This window comes from Oppia nitens, unplaced genomic scaffold, assembly GCF_028296485.1.
Source record: "Oppia nitens isolate AA-2021 unplaced genomic scaffold, nextdenovo-longstitch-racon4-pilon3 scaffold5_pilon_pilon_pilon, whole genome shotgun sequence".
Lineage (NCBI taxonomy): Eukaryota > Metazoa > Arthropoda > Arachnida > Sarcoptiformes > Oppiidae > Oppia > Oppia nitens.
Genome location: NW_026533243.1, coordinates 3,539,694 through 3,561,669, shown reverse-complemented (window position 1 = coordinate 3,561,669; position 21,976 = coordinate 3,539,694). Strand labels below are relative to the sequence as shown.

General features: G+C 23.2%; 3 protein-coding genes across 3 annotated transcripts; 2 read left to right on the top strand and 1 right to left on the bottom strand.

The window, feature by feature from the left end:
• Nucleotides 1–667: 667 nt before the first annotated feature.
• On the bottom strand, nucleotides 668–6,445 carry LOC128961196 (chloride intracellular channel exc-4-like). The gene is made up of 5 exons (XM_054307406.1): nucleotides 6,171–6,445; nucleotides 1,923–2,024; nucleotides 1,562–1,765; nucleotides 1,324–1,498; nucleotides 668–1,044 (listed from the first exon to the last, which is right to left on the bottom strand). The coding sequence occupies exons 1-5, from the start codon at nucleotides 6,264–6,266 to the stop codon at nucleotides 806–808; spliced, it is 816 nt and encodes a 271-aa protein (XP_054163381.1). The 5' UTR covers nucleotides 6,267–6,445; the 3' UTR covers nucleotides 668–805.
• Nucleotides 6,446–13,013: 6,568 nt separating this feature from the next.
• Nucleotides 13,014–13,938, top strand: LOC128961197 (calcipressin-2-like). Its single transcript, XM_054307407.1, has 2 exons — nucleotides 13,014–13,245; nucleotides 13,309–13,938. Exons 1-2 carry the CDS (start codon nucleotides 13,156–13,158, stop codon nucleotides 13,669–13,671), a joined length of 453 nt encoding a protein of 150 aa, XP_054163382.1. The 5' UTR covers nucleotides 13,014–13,155; the 3' UTR covers nucleotides 13,672–13,938.
• A 365-nt stretch (nucleotides 13,939–14,303) lies between these two features.
• Nucleotides 14,304–16,564, top strand: LOC128961192 (lachesin-like). Its single transcript, XM_054307400.1, has 2 exons — nucleotides 14,304–15,367; nucleotides 15,778–16,564. The coding sequence occupies exons 1-2, from the start codon at nucleotides 15,004–15,006 to the stop codon at nucleotides 16,512–16,514; spliced, it is 1,101 nt and encodes a 366-aa protein (XP_054163375.1). The 5' UTR covers nucleotides 14,304–15,003; the 3' UTR covers nucleotides 16,515–16,564.
• The last annotated feature ends 5,412 nt before the right edge of the window (nucleotides 16,565–21,976 follow it).

Genomic DNA, 21,976 nt, shown 5'->3' with positions numbered 1-21,976 from the left:
WTTGACGCAATTTGCGACCAATGCAATTGCGCATTTTGCAATCAGTACATCACTAAATACAACACATAAATTATTATAGACATTGCATAGACTGTTATGTAATGTAAAGTATGTCATATCTGTCACATGAATAACGTTTTCATTTATTACTCATTTAAACATTTATATTATAATTTATAAATTTAATAATACAGTATTATTATAATACAAAAGTTTATTATTAATACTACTGTATATAAAATATTTTAAGTAAATTAAATAAATACACAATTTTATTAAAATTAACAAATATTTAGTTTATTTATTCAAATATCATAAGTAATATTAGATACTGTATATTAAATATTGTTAAATAATAAATTTATAGATTATGTAAATTATTAATTCTTAATAAGCAAAAACAATATATAATAAATTAATAATACAAATATGATTATACAATCTCTATATTATTGTGTTCAAAATTTTTTGTATTTAAAGATCTTATTTGAAAATATTTATTATATACAAAAATATATAAATAGTATAACAAATTGTAGAAAATATTCTGTAAAAATGTTATACAAAATAGAAATTTTTGTAACAATTGTATTAAAAATATTTTAGGCAAATGTGAAAATTACCTCAAATTGACTTAAATTATAATTCTATAAATATCTATCGATTTTTCAAATTTAAAAATCAAACGCAAATTAATTCATTTTAAAAATATTGTAATAAGTAAATATAGTTTTGTCTGAACAAAAAAAACAAACAATAATAATAATTTGAAAACAATAATAATAATTATTATCAAAATGTTTATTTAATGTCGATTATTATAATTATTAGTGTCGACATTGGGTGGTATGGAAGCCGTATAGGTGGGTGTTTCCAACTCTTCGTGTTTTTTCATACGAGCGCCCTGTTGTAGCTTATAGTGATTTATGATGTCCTGGTCTGCGGGACACGACTGTGTGAATGCATCCAATTGATACATGTGGTACATATAGCGCCAAATGTGTTCATAATCTTCTGGTATTTCAAAATCAGCAAAATATTTGCCTACAATTTTTAATGATAAATATATATATTAATTAATAAATTCAAGGATATGGTTGTCAAGAAGTTAACAAATAAAACAAAAACTAAAATGACATTAATTTATATAACATTTCTTATAAAAAATTATTAAACAGGATATAAATCAGCGTATTTATATCTAAACAACAATTAAATAGCTATTTAAAGTTTTTATTACAATTACTGGTATATAAACTTAAATTTATTAAAGCAAATGTAAAATTATAAACATTTATAAGATAACTATTACAATGACATTACCGGCAACTCTGATGTGTTGAAGTCTAGGCATAAGTTCACAATCAAAGCAACACATTGTGTCTCCGGTCAGGAATCTTGAGTTACGTTTTTCTAAGTGTTGGTCAATATTCTTGAGGTGAACCAGAAGTGCTTTTTTGGAGGCATCGTCTCGTTTTGTTAACATTAACTTGAATTTCTATATATATTACATAAGAATATTCTAAAACATTGATAAAGCAATTATCTATTGAAAGCATACACTATAGAGGTTCTCAATGGTTGTGGCCGTCTCTTTGTCCGAAATAAACAGATTATGTCCGCCGGGAATGCTTTTCATAATATAGCGCTCAATCTTTTCATTTTCGAGGACCGCCTGTCCCCTATCAATTAGGATTGGTGGGGGAGTCGAGTCAAAGTTAGACCGGAAATCAGGCGGTGGTTTCAACATATCAACGGTCGTTACCTAACATATAAGTGAAACATTTCATACATATTAGTTATTATAACATAAATAACATAATAACAAAAACAAATAAATATGTGTGATATTATTTATATGTGTAAATAACAATAAGTTTTATCAAATAAATTATTGGTGAAAATTGTCATTTGATTAATACCTTTAAAGAGATGGTCTTGAGCTCAGCCAACAAATAGAGGTCCATAAAGTACTCCTGACAGAAAAGACACGCACCTTTACGACGGCCATCGATGGTCGACGCCTATCATTTAATTATCAGTTTTATTACTTAATCGTTTATATATTAATACATTAATTGTGAAAAACTAAGCACTAAACAAAGCTAAACACTAATTTAGTTATATTAAATAATGTACTAAAATAATTACTATTGTAAATCAATTATGCATATAATAGCATAACTTGCATGCATTTGAAATATTTGTTGTATTTTATTATTTTGAAGGTAACTAATAATAATAAGACTATAAATAAATCAATACTAATAAAACCACGATATTATGCATAATGTTTTCATTGAAAACTTTGCATTGTTTCACTTTTTAAAAATATGTATAGTATGTAAAACTATGTAAATGCTTATTATTATTTACTTAATAAAATGTTTGGCAAAGTTTATAGAGTCACTCAACAAATGAAAGCTTTATAAAATATGCCAATTTAATAATGATTAGTAAACTCAATTAATAACACTAGTTTTTAAAATATAAACAAAACCAATAGTAATATTTACTAAAGTAAAGTTATCAATAAATTTTGTTATTAACTAATCCAATATTGACATATTTATAATTAATTTTCCATTATAACTATGTGGAGTCAATTGAAACAAATGTATAACTATTTGAAAGTTAATTCAAAAGTAATTTTAATTAAGTCTTTCAAAATTATTTTATATAATCTTATGTTAAATAAAATACGATAAACAAAATTCTCATTATATGAACTAAAATTACATAAATAATTACGTAAACCAACCTTTTGTGTAAAACAATTTAATTTTTAAAACTATGACAAAATATAATATATAGTCATTTCCTTATATGAATTCAAATAAAAGCAAAGTTATGCCTATAAAAACATACAAAATATAATTATTTCACTTTATATTATAATTTTAATGATGATATGTTTTTAAAGTAACTTTCAAGATGTTTGTTTTGATAAATTTAATAACAATAAGAAAATATTAAAGTGAAAACACAAAACATATATGATTTTATCTGTTTTAATATAAACAAAATTATAGCTAAATTAAATTTGACATTGATTTCAATTAAGTATATAATTGAATTAACTTGCATTGTATAAAATACAAGTTAAAATATATTTAATAAAATTAATATATACTTAACATAAGTATAACTTCATATCTTAACAAATATTTCAATATTTAGCGTTAAGGGTGTGATAACGGTATTAGTAGTAATTTATTTATAACTGTATAATAAATCGGTTATTTTGTAAACCAGTAATACATTAATCCATTTATTAAGTATTGACTGGTAATTTGTAAAACTTGTTTTTATATAAGTATTAATAAAATAATATTATAAAAATATATCACAAAAGATATTTGTTTTTATTTTTATATATAAAACTTATGGCAATTTATTTGTGCCACAATTAATCTTTCAAATAAGAGTTCAACAATATCAGTGAATTTTAGGAAATTAAAAATACAAGTGTTTTTAGATGTATTTGAGAAATTATAATATCATCAATTGACCTCATTTTACAATTAAAACAATATTAATTTAGACAAAACTAATTATGTTAATGTTTAAATTATAATTGTTTTTAAAAATCATACATAATTTACATTAAATATCAAATTAAGTATAATTTAAACTAAGTTTACTTTCAAAACATAAGACGCGTTAAAGCGTTTCAAGTATGAGAAGTGAATTACAAAACAATTTTCATTGTAAGCCTATTTAATGTCAAAAGCATTCAACTAAAAGTATATTATATGCTATTTATTATTATTATAGTTAAAGTCTAAAGTGATTTAAAAAGTAAAAGTAATAAATTTAGAAAAAATAAAAACTATCGAAGCGTTTGAATWTATATTGTGATTCGCATTAATTACTAATTATAAGTAAAGCATAAAATTAGACTATAGAATAGGTATTTAACTATTAGAATGAATTGATATTTAACTTTGAATACAAATCACATAATGTTTGGTAATTTTTAGATTTTATATCAAGTTATAAATAATTTAATATAAAATATAATTTTCATTAGTAAGTTATTTAAGTTAAAATGAAATATTAAATATATGGCAAATTCAATCAGTAAATTATATATTAAAAATAACACAATTTATACTCTAATAATAAAAGTATTAATACATAAATATTATATGAGATGCAATAAAAAGCAATAAAAAATTTCTGCAATTAAAACATTTAAAGATAAGTGTTTCACATGACTTGTAAAATATTAAAATTACGGTAAACAATAAATATTAATTTGTACATAAAAATATCATTTTAAAATCAATTAAATACTCGTAACAAATATAACGTAATGAAATTAATTTATAAATATATCAAATGTTTTATCAAAGTGTCAAAGATTATATAAAAATATTTAAACTTAAGTAACCAATTCAATCAAGTTATTCAAATATTTTCAAAATCTGCATGGTTATATTTAAACAGTTAACTAAAATATATTTTTAAATTTATAAGAAAATAAGATTGTATATTAATTTTTACACATAACTTAAAATAGTATTTACATTTTTTTAAAAAGTAAAAATTTGATTTAAAAACAATTTCATATAGTCTAGTATTAGGTTATATATTATTAACTATTCAATAGTAAATTATGATATCAATTGTTTGAATAAATTTCCGGGAAACAAATGCCACCAAAACATTGTATTTACAACACTAGTATTATATTAATATATTGCATTTGCGACATTAACATCAAAAATAACGGTTAAAAAGTGGGCCATTAATTATAGGAACGGCTCTCTCTCTCTCTCTCTCTCTCTCTATAGAAATACATAAATAGCAGTCATGAGAGCACAGCATTGTTATATAAAAGAGAAGATCAGGTGAGTGAGTGAGTGAGTATCAACTCTACCTTATATATAGTATAAATATGGATACAAAATAAATAAAAAATTAACAACAGATTTATAAAATACATGTATTAAATAAAAATATATGTTATAAGCGAACGTTGGCCTCATTTATATCGAGGTATGAGATTAACTAAAAAAGTTATGCAAAAATATAAATTATATTAAAGTTTATATAAAAATTAAATTTAATAAAMGAGACTTTAAATAATATTTTTTATATAAAAAAAATTAAGTTACAATTTAATCACATCAATATCATTATATTTGTATTGTCTTAACGATATATTATTTTGTGACTATTTTTTATTTATCGGTATTATTTTGATAGCTATAAAAAGAGGTATATTATTATTGATGGCTATAAACAACTTTTAATGTTAATTAGTGATAAAACTTTTGTTATGTGATTGTTGTAATAAATATATTATTCATATAAAAGAGGTTTCGATGGTTTCCAATCATTATAAACTTTTATCTAATATCTAATACAACTATTATTTATTGGCATTCAATTTGATATAAAACATTACAAATATGTTTAACGGCTAAATATTACATCAATTATTTATATCCTTCAATTGTGTTATAAATATAACATTTCAGTAATAATCACACATTTTTTGACATTTAAATTATTTGCAGCACTTGTGAGTAAACTAATTGCTTAATAATCTATATATTTACCAAAAATAATTTAATACAATATAATAGAATATAAATAAATATATATTTTTAAGTATTATTAAAATACAATGAATTTGCTAATTAAACAATATATTTGCAAAAACACAACAGTATTATACAATATTTAGCAAAAATAAATTATATTCATTGATAAGGAAATATAAATGACATTATATATTGGCTAACAAATCAATGTTTGAAAATTAATGCTAAATTAAAACAGACCTCAATTTATAAGTTCATATGAATTACATATTTGAATAAACTATAATAACATTCACTTTATATATGATATATATTTCATGAGTGAGAATAAAATAAAACATTTTATTATAAGTATTAATGCAATCATCGTTATTATCATAACTAATGATAATATTGTGTTAACACATATTTTCAATCAATAATTAATTCATGAAAAATATGTGTGTTATCTAAAAATATTATATCATATCATATATTTTTGACATTTCATTTCATTAAAAACTAATGATTATGACTATAATAAAAGCAAATATAGATTATAATGACAACAAATATTTTAACAAAAAAACAAATAATTAAATAATTGAAATAAAAGACAAAATAAAAGTACAATACTTTGATAATGAGTTCAATTTCGGGAATATCGGTGCCGTTCTGGTCATCCAAACCGTTACCGTTCAGACCATTGCTGGTCAAGTCGTCGCCAGACATGTCTTCGGCTGTCAGACTAATCCAAAAACTTGTGACACTTGTGTCTACACTTAAGTCAATCGGTGGTAACAAGTGGTTAACACTTGTAATTGATATGACTGTCAATAGGTATTGCTTTTATGGTCAACACTAACACACTTTAAGGCATACATTCAATGCATTCAAACAGTGATTCAACACTGAAAATGGTCGACAAATACAACAATAAGTCAAATCATTCACAACATTATCGTTACTATGACTACACTTAAACACACCAAAGGGCGGACTATTTATTACTGTTCATCAATAATGTCATCATTTTTACTAACGGTTTACTGCTTTCAAGTGATAACACATTTTGATCTTATTTAAGGGGATCGACATTATTCAACATTATATATGTCTATAATTCAATATAATAACTGTACACTTGTATAGATAATAGAAAATAGAGATCAAAAATCAATAGATTTTGATTATCCGAACCATCATATTATGAAAGTTTTATATCATCTAATATTATCCGCTATCTTATGATATCTTATTTAATCAATTAATTTAATCTATAGTATAGCTTATCTTTTAATTATTAGTTTTATTTAATCGTATATATGACTAATACTTTTTAAATTAATAATAAAACATATTATTTGTAGTATCCATAAAAATATACTATTAAATAAAATCAATTTGTTTAATATACGGTATTATACCGTACAGTATAAAGTATATTATAGTAATTTGTTTTTATTATATTTATATATATATTTAATATAATTTAAATTAATTTATGTCATGTTTTACACACTAAATGTTTGTTAGAAATGAATTGCAATGTTTTATTTATTTATAAAAATAATTTATTTGACATAATTTGTTATCCGATTGGTATTGATCTCTATTGTGTAGAAAGTGTTTGTAATAATAACTTAATAATATTAATATAAATTAATATATGAATGATATTAACATATAGTTTACAATTTATAGATTATTGTTTGAAAATATTAATAATATGTTGTTATTGTTATTGTGATCATTGAATTAACAAAACTAATTGTTTAATTAATTTATATTATAATTGCATTTAACTATCAAATCAAATAAAACAATTATAACTATAAACGAGTGGATGTGATAATTATGGATATAATCTTTGATTTGGTATCAAACTTATTAAAGAGTTGACAAAAAAATATGATTTTTGTTATCAATATTTATATTGACATCAATAGTGCCGTATTGTTGTCCTAATGTTTGTAACATTGCATCAAATACTATGAATTGTCTGCTTTTATAGCAAATTAAGGCTTGAATAGGATTTCCTTTTTAAATATGCTTTTTATAATAAATAATAAATTGCAACAAACATTATAATAGTATACTATTATTATAATTATAAAAATAATAGTAAACAATGACAACCCATCCCATGCCATCCCAGATATAGATATATATATATATATATATATATATACTGTATATATGACTTGGAAAACATGTTATTTGATATATTGTTATCATAAATATCACATTATATCACATATAAAATACTATACATATATGCAATGAACTAAATTTTACTATATTATTGTTTACATAGTTTGTCACAAACGGGTTAATACATATTAATACAACTAATTATATGTTTAGTATTTCATATGATTTACTGTTATATTATAGACCAATCAAATGAATGATAAATATGATATAAGTTTTATTTAAACAGTTATTTAAATTTTAATAAATCAATGTATGAATCAAACTAACAAAAGAGTAAAATAAAAATCAAGAGTTTGCTAAACAATAATCATTATATCAGTGATGTTTGCCTACACTATTCAATCATTAATATATTAGTTGTTTTGAAGTTTTACATGAGTTTTACATCAAATGATTGTCATTATAATGAAAATTATTTTTATATGTAGTTATTATTATTGTTAGAAAAATAAGTTTTTGAAAGTTGAATACAACATGTTTTACACTAAAAGTGGAAATATTTGCTTAAATATAGTGTTATTATTTATAATCATTTACTCTGTGATTGAAGGCATCAATTGTGAGACAAAAGCAAACATCAAATCAAATGAAAGAACTGAAGTTCAATCGTTTCACCAAATGATTAGGAAATTGTCGGCAAATATGACTAAAATAAACTTCAAGTCATCGCTAAGTCAGCAACAAAAACAAAGACAAAGTAGTGAAACAAGTAATAAGCAGTTATTTGATAGTCATTTGTTGCCACTCATGAAGAGACCTCCTATGGATCAGTCAGTATATGTGGCGTATCTCTTGTCTAAAGCTCAACATAATATCAAACTCAATGAAACCAATGAAGATGTGGTGTCAATACAGGAAACGGAGGCCAATATAACGGATCCATCAGTTTYTAACCAATTAAATAAATCATTTATTGTCACTACATATATATCAGTGCCAAAACACATCAAATCACAAGAGTTACCATCAATTCATAACTCAATCACAAGAAATATTAATAACAGTAAAGAATTTGATAAGAATTTGTATTTTCGTCAGACATTCCGTAACAGCCATGACTTCACTATTAATAAGACAATCATTACGGATGTAATCAATAAAAGTCACGAAACAAATATTAATTTTGTCAAAAATGCTACAAATTATACAAATTTTGTCATTAATGAAGACATAAATATTGAGATTAAAGAGAAAGAAGGAAAACATAGGCATCGGTTGATCTCATTTCTCGATAATAGAGATCTTTTTAATTATGTATTGATTTTTAGTATAATAATAGTTTTGTTGCCATTTGTTATATCATTTATGATATGTTTAAGTGTATGTATTTATCACAAGAAATATCCGGTGCGTATGAAGTTTGGCCGCAAGTTTTGTACGTTTGAAAACCCAAACTATAAGATACCAAAACAATTACCAAATAGTCCACAAAATTGTCGAACAATTTGTTATAATAATAAAAATAATGAATTACACATTTAATATTTTTATTACTTTAGTCATACAGTATTTAATATTGTATAATACCGTATACTATACTAATACTGTATACTACGGTATAATATACAATTGATAACTCGTATATAGTACTGTATAATAATGAATATTTTATATTTTTATAAGTAAAAAAGCCAAAGATCATTTTTATTATCCAATAATTTATTTTATATAATTATAAAATAATAATTATATGATTTATGAAATACAAACACTAATTATGTCATGTTTTAGTTTAGTTTAATGTAATTAATCATAATTTAATATTAAATTAGCACTGTGTTTATTTTATTGTTTAATAAATGAAAGCTTATAAAGTCAAATAATTTATTGTTTATAATTACATTGTTTATGTAAATCTATTTTAATAACTACTATAATATATATTCTAAATTAAATTGATATTATTTTTAGGAAATAAAAAATTTCTATTATTTTTATATCTTAATAGTATACTAATGTTGAATAATTCAATATTAAATACTATTCGACACAATTTATATGAAAATATATTGCATATTATTTAATAATTTGTAACATAATTAAAAAATATTTTATTCTTTAGAACTATTCTGAGATAAATATTTTTTTTAGATTTTAATAAATAATAAAATGTTAAACATTTTTAGTGAAGTTATGTTTATTTTGCATTAATTAATTTTTTTAACAATTGTGATAAATAAATAACGAATTTTAATAAAATAATTGTTTGACAAAAATATAAGATTATTAAACTTACTTATTAACAATTAATTTAGTATTAATCTACTAATTATTAATTTAATATATACATAATAAAATGCAATTTTAAACTATAAGAAATAATTTTAAAAATTAATTAATGAAATTATATATTTTTCATTTACTATTTATAATTGGTATATTAAATATACTATATTTAATGGGTCTCTTTCAAAATGTCTTAAATCAAAATATCCAAACTTATAATATCAAAAAACATTTGATTTAACAAATAATTTAAATAAGAATATCTTAAATTAATCTAGTTACAATTTAAAGTAATAATTTTAATATATTTATTGAAAATAAATTATTTTGGATATTTTGGATGCGATAGATATTTAATAGTAAATAAATAATATACTTTTAAAGTAATATAGATTACTCTTTAAAAAATTTTATTAAATTGTTTAATGAATTGTTTTACAATAATTTGATAATAAATTCATTTTATTAATAGTATTTAAAATATAATCTAATATATTATTATGAATCTGAAATTGTTTTTTAAATAAATAATTTATAATAAAAAATATCGATACATTTAAAACAAGTTAATACACAACAAAAATATTTCTTTTGTAATTAAAATCAGGTTTATATGTTATTTGAAAACTTTTATTGAATTAATAGAAAATTAATTGCAAATATACATAATTTTTTTAAATACGATTTGTTTATTAAAATTTTTATTTATTATAAATATATTAATTAAAAAAAATTATGCTTAAAAATATGATTAATAGCTAATGAAAAGAAATACAATAAATTTAAAAACAACTAAATTACTAATATATTATATAAAGTATATTATATACAGTATATTAAATAATAATGATTTGTACAAAATTTTATATTTTATTATACGTATCTATAGTACTGTACTATAAATATAATTATTATTTTTTTATTTATCATTATCTGATTAGAGAAAAATGTATTTTAATAATCTATTTCTAATCATAACTTAAGATCAGATAATGATATTGTAATAAAATCTATTATTTCTATTAAAATAATTTTATTATTAATTTCAATAATCATATAAATAATGCATTTATTGCCTAAAAATAATAATGTATTTTATGTTTAAATTAAAATTATAGTATAATTAGAGATCGGGAACTCCCAAGAGAGGGAAGTTGGCAAATATATTCCCCCCAATTTTCCCGGAAAATAGGGAATATACTTTATTTTCATTCCCCTAATCGTTAGAAAGAAAAATATATTTAATATATACAACAAATAGTACCAAAATTCAATTATGAATTAAATTAAATTAAGGATACCATTTGACAGTACAACTCAATATACAATTTGATAGAACATGTGTTTTCAAACATTATAATAAATTCTGTATCTTAGGGTTCAATAGGTAGGAGAAAATGGGTCAGTGATAGTGAGGTTTAGGTGTCGGCTGTTTGAAAACAACACATCAGGTACGATGTCCGGAGTTCGATTCCCTGATGCGCCACACCTTGTGTATTGTCATTTCAAATATTAAGTATCAGCTAATTTAGGTACAAATACCGTCCCCTAAAGTAATAGTAATAGTACTACAATAGTAATACAATAATAGACAAAAATGATACAGGGTCTTCTAAAAATGTATTATACAGAAATTTTTTAGTAGCAAATGGAAATAGATTTCCTGAGAATTCCCAAAGAAAATATGGAAATTTTTAGAAAATAAAACGAGGGAGAATTTGCCCGAACCCTACATATACTTAAAGTATATATAATTTATGAAAATCAAAGTTGTTATACAAGTAAATTATAGTCAATTTCTAAATATTTACATTTTATTATTATTATTAAATAATAAATCTTTTTAAGTATGAAATAATAAGTATTGTAAAATTGTATATAATATGTAAAACATACTATTTATACATAAATACAATATATCATATAAATGGATATAATTTCAAAAATGTTTATATTTTCACAATTACTTTCCATTTGAATATTAATACACAAACTTACTGTACATTGTATTTCGTCCAACATTTAAAAGTTCAAATAATTTTTAGATATTATAAAAATATATATTCAATATACATGTACTGTATATATCATTATGTATAATATCAGCATAAGCATATATATTTATAATCAACATATTAAATTGTATATATTTGTACAAAGTTTATATTAGTATTTAAAATTATAATTAAACTAATTATTATATATAATTTAAAATAATATTACTTGATTTTTAAAATATTTGTTACTTGATAATGTTTATTAAAATTTATAATTACAATAAATAAAAATTTAATTATTTATTTGAAATATGTGTGTATTATTCCAAATAATAACATACTATGTTTGCGTAATTCAATAACTGATTTATTTAATATTATATCATTTAATTTATTTAGTTTGATTATAAATCAAATAATTTATAACCAATTAAATTGCTTTTTAATAATTTTTTTAAAAAGTTTATGATTTTAATAAATTAAATATAAATTAATGTTATATTATTTTTTCAAAATAACAAACTATTAATAATTAAGATAATAATAAGGCATTACTTAACTTAGAGGTCTTAGTTTTTTATATTGTTTTTAAAGTGTAATACTGTATAAAAGCATTAAACTTATCTTTATAGTTTGGGGTGGGGTGGGTGGGGTAGGGTGTGGGAGGTTATGAAGTGGTGATGGGGTGGGTGGGGTTAGATAGTAGTGTGTTAGGTATGGGTGCTGTGGAATCATATTATGATTTATATATTTTTTTTAATTTCTAATGTGAATACAATTGAGTGATTTCACGTGAAAATATTATTATTAATATATTTAATACAGTGTTGTATTGCAAACAATATTAAAAACGAAGTCCTCTGAAGGTAAGGGTTGACAATAATACAGGTATTGTATAAAACATTTGATTAAAATATATCAAAAAACATTCATTGATTATAATGAGTGGCGAAACCTATTGTCAGTCAAAGCAATGATAATAATGTTTGTAATGTTATTGATGTATATATTGTATAATATTGTAATATTGGACACCATTTATGCATTAAATGTCAAACAAACAGACTTACAGTTATTGATATTGAATACAATAATTGACTGATAATTACATTGATTTCAAACAATAATTATATTTAACACAAATTATAATTAATAAAACCTATAAATTGGTTATATTTGATATGTCGGGTCATTCAGTGACCACTAATGGACTCAATGGCACCACTAATGATAGCGATGAAGAGTACGATGAGATTGAGTTAATTATTAAGGTATGAACTAATTGATGATAATTATCAATAATTTAATAAATTGATAATTATTTGTATAAATAGCGGACATTAGAGCGGATGCGGAACAGAAACCCGAATGATATATATCTTCGTCCGCCGACACCTGACAAGCAGTTTCTGATATCACCGCCGGCCTCACCGCCCGTTGGTTGGCATCCCATAGATGAGGCACATCCTGTCATTGACGATGAGTTACTGTCAGCACTGAATAATCTGACCCCAGGAGTAGCTCATGAATTGCATCCACAATCAGAGTCACAGCCGGCTATTGTTGTACACATTTGTGCAGAGGATGACCAACAATTAAATGGTCAAACAGATGATAGTAGTGATTGGAAACCCAAAATGAAGATCCAACAAACCTCACGTCCCGGACCTGTCAGCCAACAGTCTTCATCACATTAGTTATTATGTTCACAATAATCGACTCAATGATCATATTATCATTATATTTGAATGTATTGTTTACACAACGGTATCACAAATACCATAAAACAGTATTTCAATTGATTAGATGTATTGGCAACACATGGCCTGACACTTCATGAGCCCTGAGCTCAACATCAGCCCAATCCTTATCTTTTAAAAAGTTTTCTACAATTAATGAAACCAAAGAAAATGAATTAAATGAACACTCATTTGTGTGATCAGTACTTAATGATAATTTTAATAATTATTTGTTAACAATTTGCTTATTATTTGTATACAGTATTTGCATTAATTTTATTAATTACAATTATCACTACATTTTGTTATTAAATGTTATTATATTATAATTCTGTATTAATAATGTTATATAAAAATATATAGTTAAATTTTATTTATTAAATTTTGTCTTGATATTACGGTAAATTAAAATCAATAATTATTTGAGGTGCTTATATTTAAAAATTATTATTGCATATGATATTGAATGCATGTTTGAGGTATAAAATAATTGTCAAAATGATATATTTTGATTTTTTTGGGTATAAATATTAAGAAATAGTTAATAAGTATTTGGTTGATGCTATTGATATGTTAGCCATAGAAACCTGGAGTTATTGATGCCGTGATTGTAAGGACTGATATCTTTAAAGTAATGGCAAACTCCTTCTCTTCTTGACTTTTCTCACTTTCAAACGCCTTCACATATTTTGGTAAATGTTTTGTTATTTAGTGTTCAAACTGCCGGTGCAATAACCACTGGTTTTCAATCATTGGGTCCCACAAAGAGGCACAAGAAGTGAGGGGCAAAAGGCATGATTGCAACGCTTTTAATGCCAATGGCATGCAATACATACACATGAAATATACGCACATAAAGGCGCTTAACATACCTGTCTAATGGGTGTGCCACTCAACCACTCAGGTAATACTAGCTATAGTCGGCACAGGTATGACGAGTCTGACTTCAAGTCTATGGGTGTGAGTGCCTCTCATTCGCATCCATATACCTGAGCCTTCAGTGAACAAAATCGCAAAGTTTTCAGTTTATTTTGGAAAAGCAAATGTGTTTTAGTTGTTGTAATTCTGTGTAAGTGTTGTCCAAACGGGACATAAATGCCATACAAGTTGTTGTTGTCTTGTCTTATAATAACAAGAATATAGCCCTCAAACCAACTATACGTTACATAAGAAACAACTTTAAGGAGAAACGATTCATACATTGCTTAAGGGATACGGACTTTGAAGACTATAGTCTTAGAAGTGTTGTGTTGAAAGCTAAGAGAAATTCCTTCAAATTGTGACCAAAATATGGTTTTAATTTTGTTTATACTTTGTTTGTTTGTTGTGTTGAGTGATTGTCAACAAAACCCAACCATCAGTTTCATCACAAAAGAGCGTATTGTCAATATTGGTGACACTATAGACCTGTCCTGTTCCGTACAGTACGCCCGCGACTATCCGGTCATTTGGGCCAAAATCAATAGAGACAATCCCGTCAACCATTTGTTCATCTCCAAGGGCTCATCCCTTTCCATACCAGACAATCGATACTCCATCAGACACGATGATGCCAGCAGTACTTACACACTACAGATATCAAAGATCCAGGAGATCGACGCCGGACACTACCAGTGCCAGGTTGTCATCGGCACATCCAGTCGCGTCACTGCAGGTCTGTACTCAACAAATATCTATTTATTTGTTTCCATATAGTGTTTGCTTGTTTTTTAGTGTTATTTTAACAAATTATCGATTTATTTATAAAACTTATTAAATACCACAAAGTTTGTGATATTTACAAATAGAAAATTATATATATAATGTAATATAAGTAGATTTAAAATCAGTAACCATTTAAATATATAATTTTATTTCTTTTTTTATATCTAAAACTTATAAACAGTTGAATAAATAACATACAAATTAATACATATAGTATATAAAATATATGCAAATTATAATTAAAATATACATTAGTATAAAGTAATTTAGTTCATGTTTGGTGTTAAACAAACAACTAAACTAATACATAAACAAGTATATCAAATAAACAGATAAATAAGTGATATTTAATTGTTTTAGACGTCAATGTATATGTAAGGATACCTCCAGTGATCAGTGACAACAGCACCCGATCGGTCATTACATCTGCCGGCGCCTCCATATCTTTACAATGCTATTCATTTGGTTACCCACAGCCAAGCATTAGTTGGCGGCGAGAGAACAACGACTTGTTGCCCACTGGAGGCGCCCTTTACAGAGGAAACATATTAATAATACACAACATTACCAAAAATGATCGGGGTACTTACTATTGTATTGCTGATAATAATGTTGGTAAAGGTGCCCGAAGGAATGTAGGCGTCGAAGTGGAGTTCCCGCCGTCGGTTACTATTGATCGGCCCCGATATGAACAGGCACTTCAATACGACGCTGATCTTCACTGTCATATTGAAAGCTTTCCCACTCCTAGTATTATATGGCTTAAAGATGGGTATGAATTGAAGGACAGTCAACACCACCACATCTCCATATTTTCGACGTCTCACGAGTTCACCGATTCTGTGCTTCGCGTCAAACGTATTGAGAAACGACATTATGGAGAGTATGTCTGTAAAGCAATCAATAAGTTAGGAACAGATCAGAAAGTGATTCAATTGCGTGAATCGGTTAATCCTATGTGTCCACCGAGTTGTGGTATCGGATACGCCGGCTTTATTGGTGCGGCCAGTCATCCATACATTACTAACTTTAATATCATGTGTTTATTACTAATTAGTTTATTAGTGTCTTACAAGTTATCGACTCAACACATGTGAAAATTATACAAATAATAAAACAAAACATTTTTGTAAATTACATTTTATTAGAAGCAATAACTTATTTACTGAATTAATTGATTGTATGACTCAGAAAAAGGCATAATTAAACCATTGATATTAATTCAGTACTCTTTAACTAATCTTAGAATATATTTAAATATCTGTAAAAATAAATACAATGTTTATATAATACTTTTATAAATCATTTAATTTGTATTAAACCTTTTTAAATAATCAAATAAACAACATTTTGAAACATTTATATACTGTAATTATAATAAAGCTATAATTTTAAAAAATCAAATAATTGACTACTTAATTTATTAATATATTAATTTTATTATAAAAATGGTTTTTTAAATTAAATTTATTTTTTATAAATGATTTATTCAATTAAACTATTTTATATTATTTTTTAAACTTAATAGTCAAATACACCAATTAATAAATTCACAGTAAAAACTAAGTTTGGAAAAATATAAGGTTTTGAATTTTGGTTTTGTATAATACAGTATAATAGAATATATCTCATGTATTATACATTTTTTAAAACTAATATATATTATGTTAAAAAAATCATTTAAATTATTTAATGACAATATATTTGTTAGAAAACTTATTATTTTTATATTAATTCTTGTTTTCTAAGAATAAAATAAAAATAGAAATAAAATAAAAAATTAATATCATATTTAAATTTATTATAAAACATGATAATTGGTGCTGACTTTTGTTTTGTATAGCAATATTGGTCATGTATTTTACATTGTATTATAATGTATAATACGTTTTGTATTATACAAACATTTAGTCTCTGCCAACACTAGTAAAAACACAGAATTGGGTTAATTCCCAAAAATGACAACTTTTATAACTATTAATATTTAATTATTTTGTATAAAATAATTCTATTATAAACACAATTAGATATAATAATTGAAATAACAATAAATTTTAGCTAAAATCTTAAGTAAATGACAACTATATTTAAATGTTAAAAATAATTATTACAGTATTATTATTAAAATATTTAAATACATTGCATAATATACACTGTATACTATACAGTAGTATAACATAAACTCTATATCATATATTATGTCATAGAGTATAAAAAATTTTAATTTATATAATAATAATGACTTATTGATAGCCTCTTTGAATGTTTACTAATGATTTATTTATAAGCAAAATAATGATTAGTAATTTAATTATAAATTAAATAAACTATATTTACATTTAGTTTGATATTTGTTTAGATAATATGCTAAATAACATAAATTACTATAAATGTCCTCAAGTTATGATTTGATAATCTTAAATATAAATTATTTAAAAAATGTCAGTAAATATATGTTAACTATAATATTAAATTAGTTAATTCAATATTTGCCGGTTTTCTATATTTTATAAATAACTTATTGTTTTATACAGAAATGTATTTAATATAATGATTATAATTTATATGAAATAACTAGATTTATTGTATTTTAAAAAGTTATAAAATAATTTGAAAAATTTAGATTATACAGTAAATAAAGTGCAATTATATATTGACATAAATGAATTAACAATAATTAATTATTGGTTAGTTTTTATGTATTAAAATACCATTAAATATAAAGTTTAAATACTGAATATACTTTATGACTATTAGAGGTCGAAACCGAAACGGTTTTAAAGCGGTTTCGATTCCTGTGTTTTAGTTTCGGTTCTAAATTTTGGTTTCGGTTCGGTTCCGGTTCTTAAAACTCACCGGTTACGACCTCTAATGCCTATATAGCTATATGGATGGGAAATAAGTACTTAATTTATCATTTATTGAAAGATTCACATTTCAACTAAACATACTTTAGATTCATTACTTTACACAACAAAAATGTAAATCAATTATTAAATGTCAATTAATTATTTTTAATTTACATTATAAATAAATGTGTAGACAATAGTAGGGTTCTTGTAGGGATTCCCGGTCCTGGGAATCCCGTATAGTGATGGTAGCCCAGAGCTCCCTGAGTAACCCCATATCACTCTCATACCTGTCCCACCCCCGCAATTTAAGATATTTGACTTTAAAGTCGCGTCGAAATTTTTTTAATGAACGTTATTTATACATATGATATATGATTTCAATGTATTTTTAATAATAATTATGATAATGAAATCAACATTTCATTAAATCATATAGTATTCGAGATATTCGACTATAAAGTCGAAATTTTTATTTGACGTTATTTATGCATATAATACATGAAATCTATGTAATGATACATTGTTTTATTATTTTTATATTATTTTAATCACTTTTTATAATACATTGTTTTATTAATTTTATATCATTTTTTATTGATTTTATTAGTTTATTTTTGATTTAATTTATTATATTATAATTAATAAATTTATTATTGTGTTGATTTAAAATTGGATTTATTAAATATATTATTTTTATCAAATTTTGTTTTATGATTTTTAATTGAATTTATTATTAAATATAAAAAATTCGACTTTATAGTCGAATATCTCGAATACTATATTACTTAAAGAAATGTTGATTTTATTATCAAAATTATTATTAAAAAATACATTGAAATCATATATCATATAAATAAATAACGTTCATTAAAAAAATTTCGATTTAACTTTAAAATCTCAACTTTCGGAGGTCGGACAGGTATGAGAGTGCTATGGGGTTACTCAGGGAGGTCTGGGCTACCATCACTATACGGGATTCTCAGGACAGGGAATCCCTACAACAACACAATAGTAGAAATGGAAAATTAATTGTAAAATTTAAAAAACATTTTATTTAATATCTTACAGTATATTTACATTGATATCATTTTCACAAAAGTTTTTCTGAGTTTTTCATACTTAAACAACAAATATAATTATGAATGTAAAGCCCATGTTTAACATGTTTTGCAATTACATTATGTTATTTAACATTTGATGAAAATGTCATAAAGTTAAATAAACAAGTTTGACTTATAATCAGGGGTTTAAAGAAATAAATGCCTGCCCTGGCAATGCCCAAATAGATGCCATAAATGCCTGGAATTTTGGTCATCTATTTTATTTGCCTGCCATTTTAAATTGCTAATAACAACTGTATTTATAAAAATAATGTAATTTAGTGTTTTTAGCGTGTTAATTAAATTTAAAATTTATATACTTATTTCCAATGATATTACCTTTTAATTAAAGGTATACAAAACAAAAATACAAACAAATATATTGATAAAACAATGTTTTATAAATTAATTAATAATATAAAGTTAAAATAATAGGTGTCACCACATGAAAATAGATGCCCAGGGCATGGCAAAGGCACGGCATTTGGCAAAATTGGTATCTATTGTTTATGCCTGCAATTTTAAAACCCTGCTTATAATACAGTATGTTATTTATAATACAGGTATCATATCATCTATGATTGAACATTAATAATCAAATTTAATACAAATTAATGTTATAATCATTTTATACCATTTTATTGTTTGGTATTTTGGTTTAAATACTTGCATATTATTATCATTATTATACTGTACTATCATTTACTATCATTATATAAACATTTGAAATTAAAAGTAAATGAGTTTTAATGTTTGTATTTACTATAAGTTTACAATACAGGTATTATAGATATAATATTAATTATAATATATATCATATTATTATTGTTAAATTTTTATATTTATCAGATTGTGACTGATATTACAGTAAATAAGTGTTTAAATTTAAAAACAATACTTTAAATTTGATTTAATGTATTTATTTTGTAATAAAAGTAATACGTGGGATGTCTATTAGACTATATTAAAAAAAATAAAATTGTAATTTATATAAATTATAATATATTGCATGAATCAACAAAATTATTATAATTTTATAATTTAATTTAAGAAAGCAAATGAGAAATACATATATATAATAATTAAAAATAATAATAAATATCTATATTATTAAATTGTTGATTACATATTGATTGTCAATATCTTATCAATATTAACATCTGTATCACTAATTTCATGGGAATCAATGTATTGCTGGTATAATATAATGCGGATCTTAATTGAATGGTAAGACTAATCAAATAATATAATGGCATTTAATAAGTAATTGACTAAAAAACGTATACTATATATATATCCATATAAAATCTATATATATATATTCTAAGATTAGTTAAAGAGTACTGAATTAATATCAATTGAGATGTTCAACGTTTTTAAAACTTTAAAACTAATTAATTTTACACAATCGGCACATTATTTAATTTGGTTATCCATTGAATTAATATACTTCACAGTAACTTATTTTAATTAATGTCAATAATACTTTATATCAATTAAAAGCTTTTTTGTTTTATTTTTATGTTAGCTTTATTGCTAAGACTTGCAGACAATTTGCTTTAGAAATATATTTGACTTTTTCATGTCTAGAGATAAGAAAGATATGAAAAAATGTTGAAAAACTACTTAATTGTTATTCAGTAATATTTGAAATTGAAAATATGATACCATTTTATGTTTACAGTGTTTTGACATATGAAGCGTAAAAATTAGAATATAATATAATATATAAATTGAAATTTATTATAATTGAAATTTTCATTTTAATTTCTTATCAAAAATTTATTGACAGATTGCATGTAATGATTATAAATTCAATAAGTTTACATATAATACATATAATATGTCATCTTTGGGTAATATTAATAGTTTGTTGAAATATAAGAAACAAGAAAAAACACTCATATCATGATATTATAAATCCACCTAACAGTGGATAACCAATTAACGGACGGATAAACTAAATAATTAAATATTTATGTTATTTGTTAATCAATTGTTGTCATAAAGGGGTCATTTGAGAGCTATTTATATGCCCTCTCATAAAGTAATGTAAAATTAGTAAAAAAATTGGAAACAATAATTAGATCCCAATAGGACAACGTCTGGTTAACGCAATAGTGGATGAAATAAAGGTAAGTTTGAAAATTAATTATAATTAAACTAATAATTAATTAATTAATTTTTTATTTTTTATATACAGGTTAAATATCTAAGAAAATATTAGTAAAGAGAATAAATTTTTAAAAAATTTTAAAAATAGTTTTATTAATTTATTAAATTATTTTTCTCTAATCCCCATTCAGCGGACGGACCACAAAACATAATTAAAAATTTTTGTCCATAAATTATGACCAAAAATTAAAAATTGTATAAAATCATTAGATTATACCGTATGACCTCACATTAAATGATTTTCACAATTTTTACCGTATAACCTCACATATAAATGATTTTCATTTTTAATAACCTCACATTTAAATAATTTTCACAATTTTTACCGTATAACCTATTTAAATGATTTTCTCATATAACCTCACATTTAAATGATTTTCTCAATTTTTACCGTATAACCTCACATTTAAATGATTTTCACAATTTTTACCG

What these genes read in the sequence shown, in the direction of transcription:
- LOC128961196 (XM_054307406.1), bottom strand. Translation starts at nt 6,266, where the DNA reads ATGTCTGGCGACGACTTGACCAGCAATGGTCTGAACGGTAACGGTTTG. An exon ending in CCATTGAGAACCTCTATAGT is followed by an intron (nt 1,499 to 1,561) that starts GTATGCTTTCAA and finishes TAATATATATAG; the next exon opens with AAATTCAAGTTAATGTTAAC. An exon ending in TCAACACATCAGAGTTGCCG is followed by an intron (nt 1,045 to 1,323) that starts GTAATGTCATTG and finishes TAAAAATTGTAG; the next exon opens with GCAAATATTTTGCTGATTTT.
- LOC128961197 (XM_054307407.1), top strand. Translation starts at nt 13,156, where the DNA reads ATGTCGGGTCATTCAGTGACCACTAATGGACTCAATGGCACCACTAAT. An exon ending in AGATTGAGTTAATTATTAAG is followed by an intron (nt 13,246 to 13,308) that starts GTATGAACTAAT and finishes TTGTATAAATAG; the next exon opens with CGGACATTAGAGCGGATGCG.
- LOC128961192 (XM_054307400.1), top strand. Translation starts at nt 15,004, where the DNA reads ATGGTTTTAATTTTGTTTATACTTTGTTTGTTTGTTGTGTTGAGTGAT. An exon ending in ATCCAGTCGCGTCACTGCAG is followed by an intron (nt 15,368 to 15,777) that starts GTCTGTACTCAA and finishes TAATTGTTTTAG; the next exon opens with ACGTCAATGTATATGTAAGG.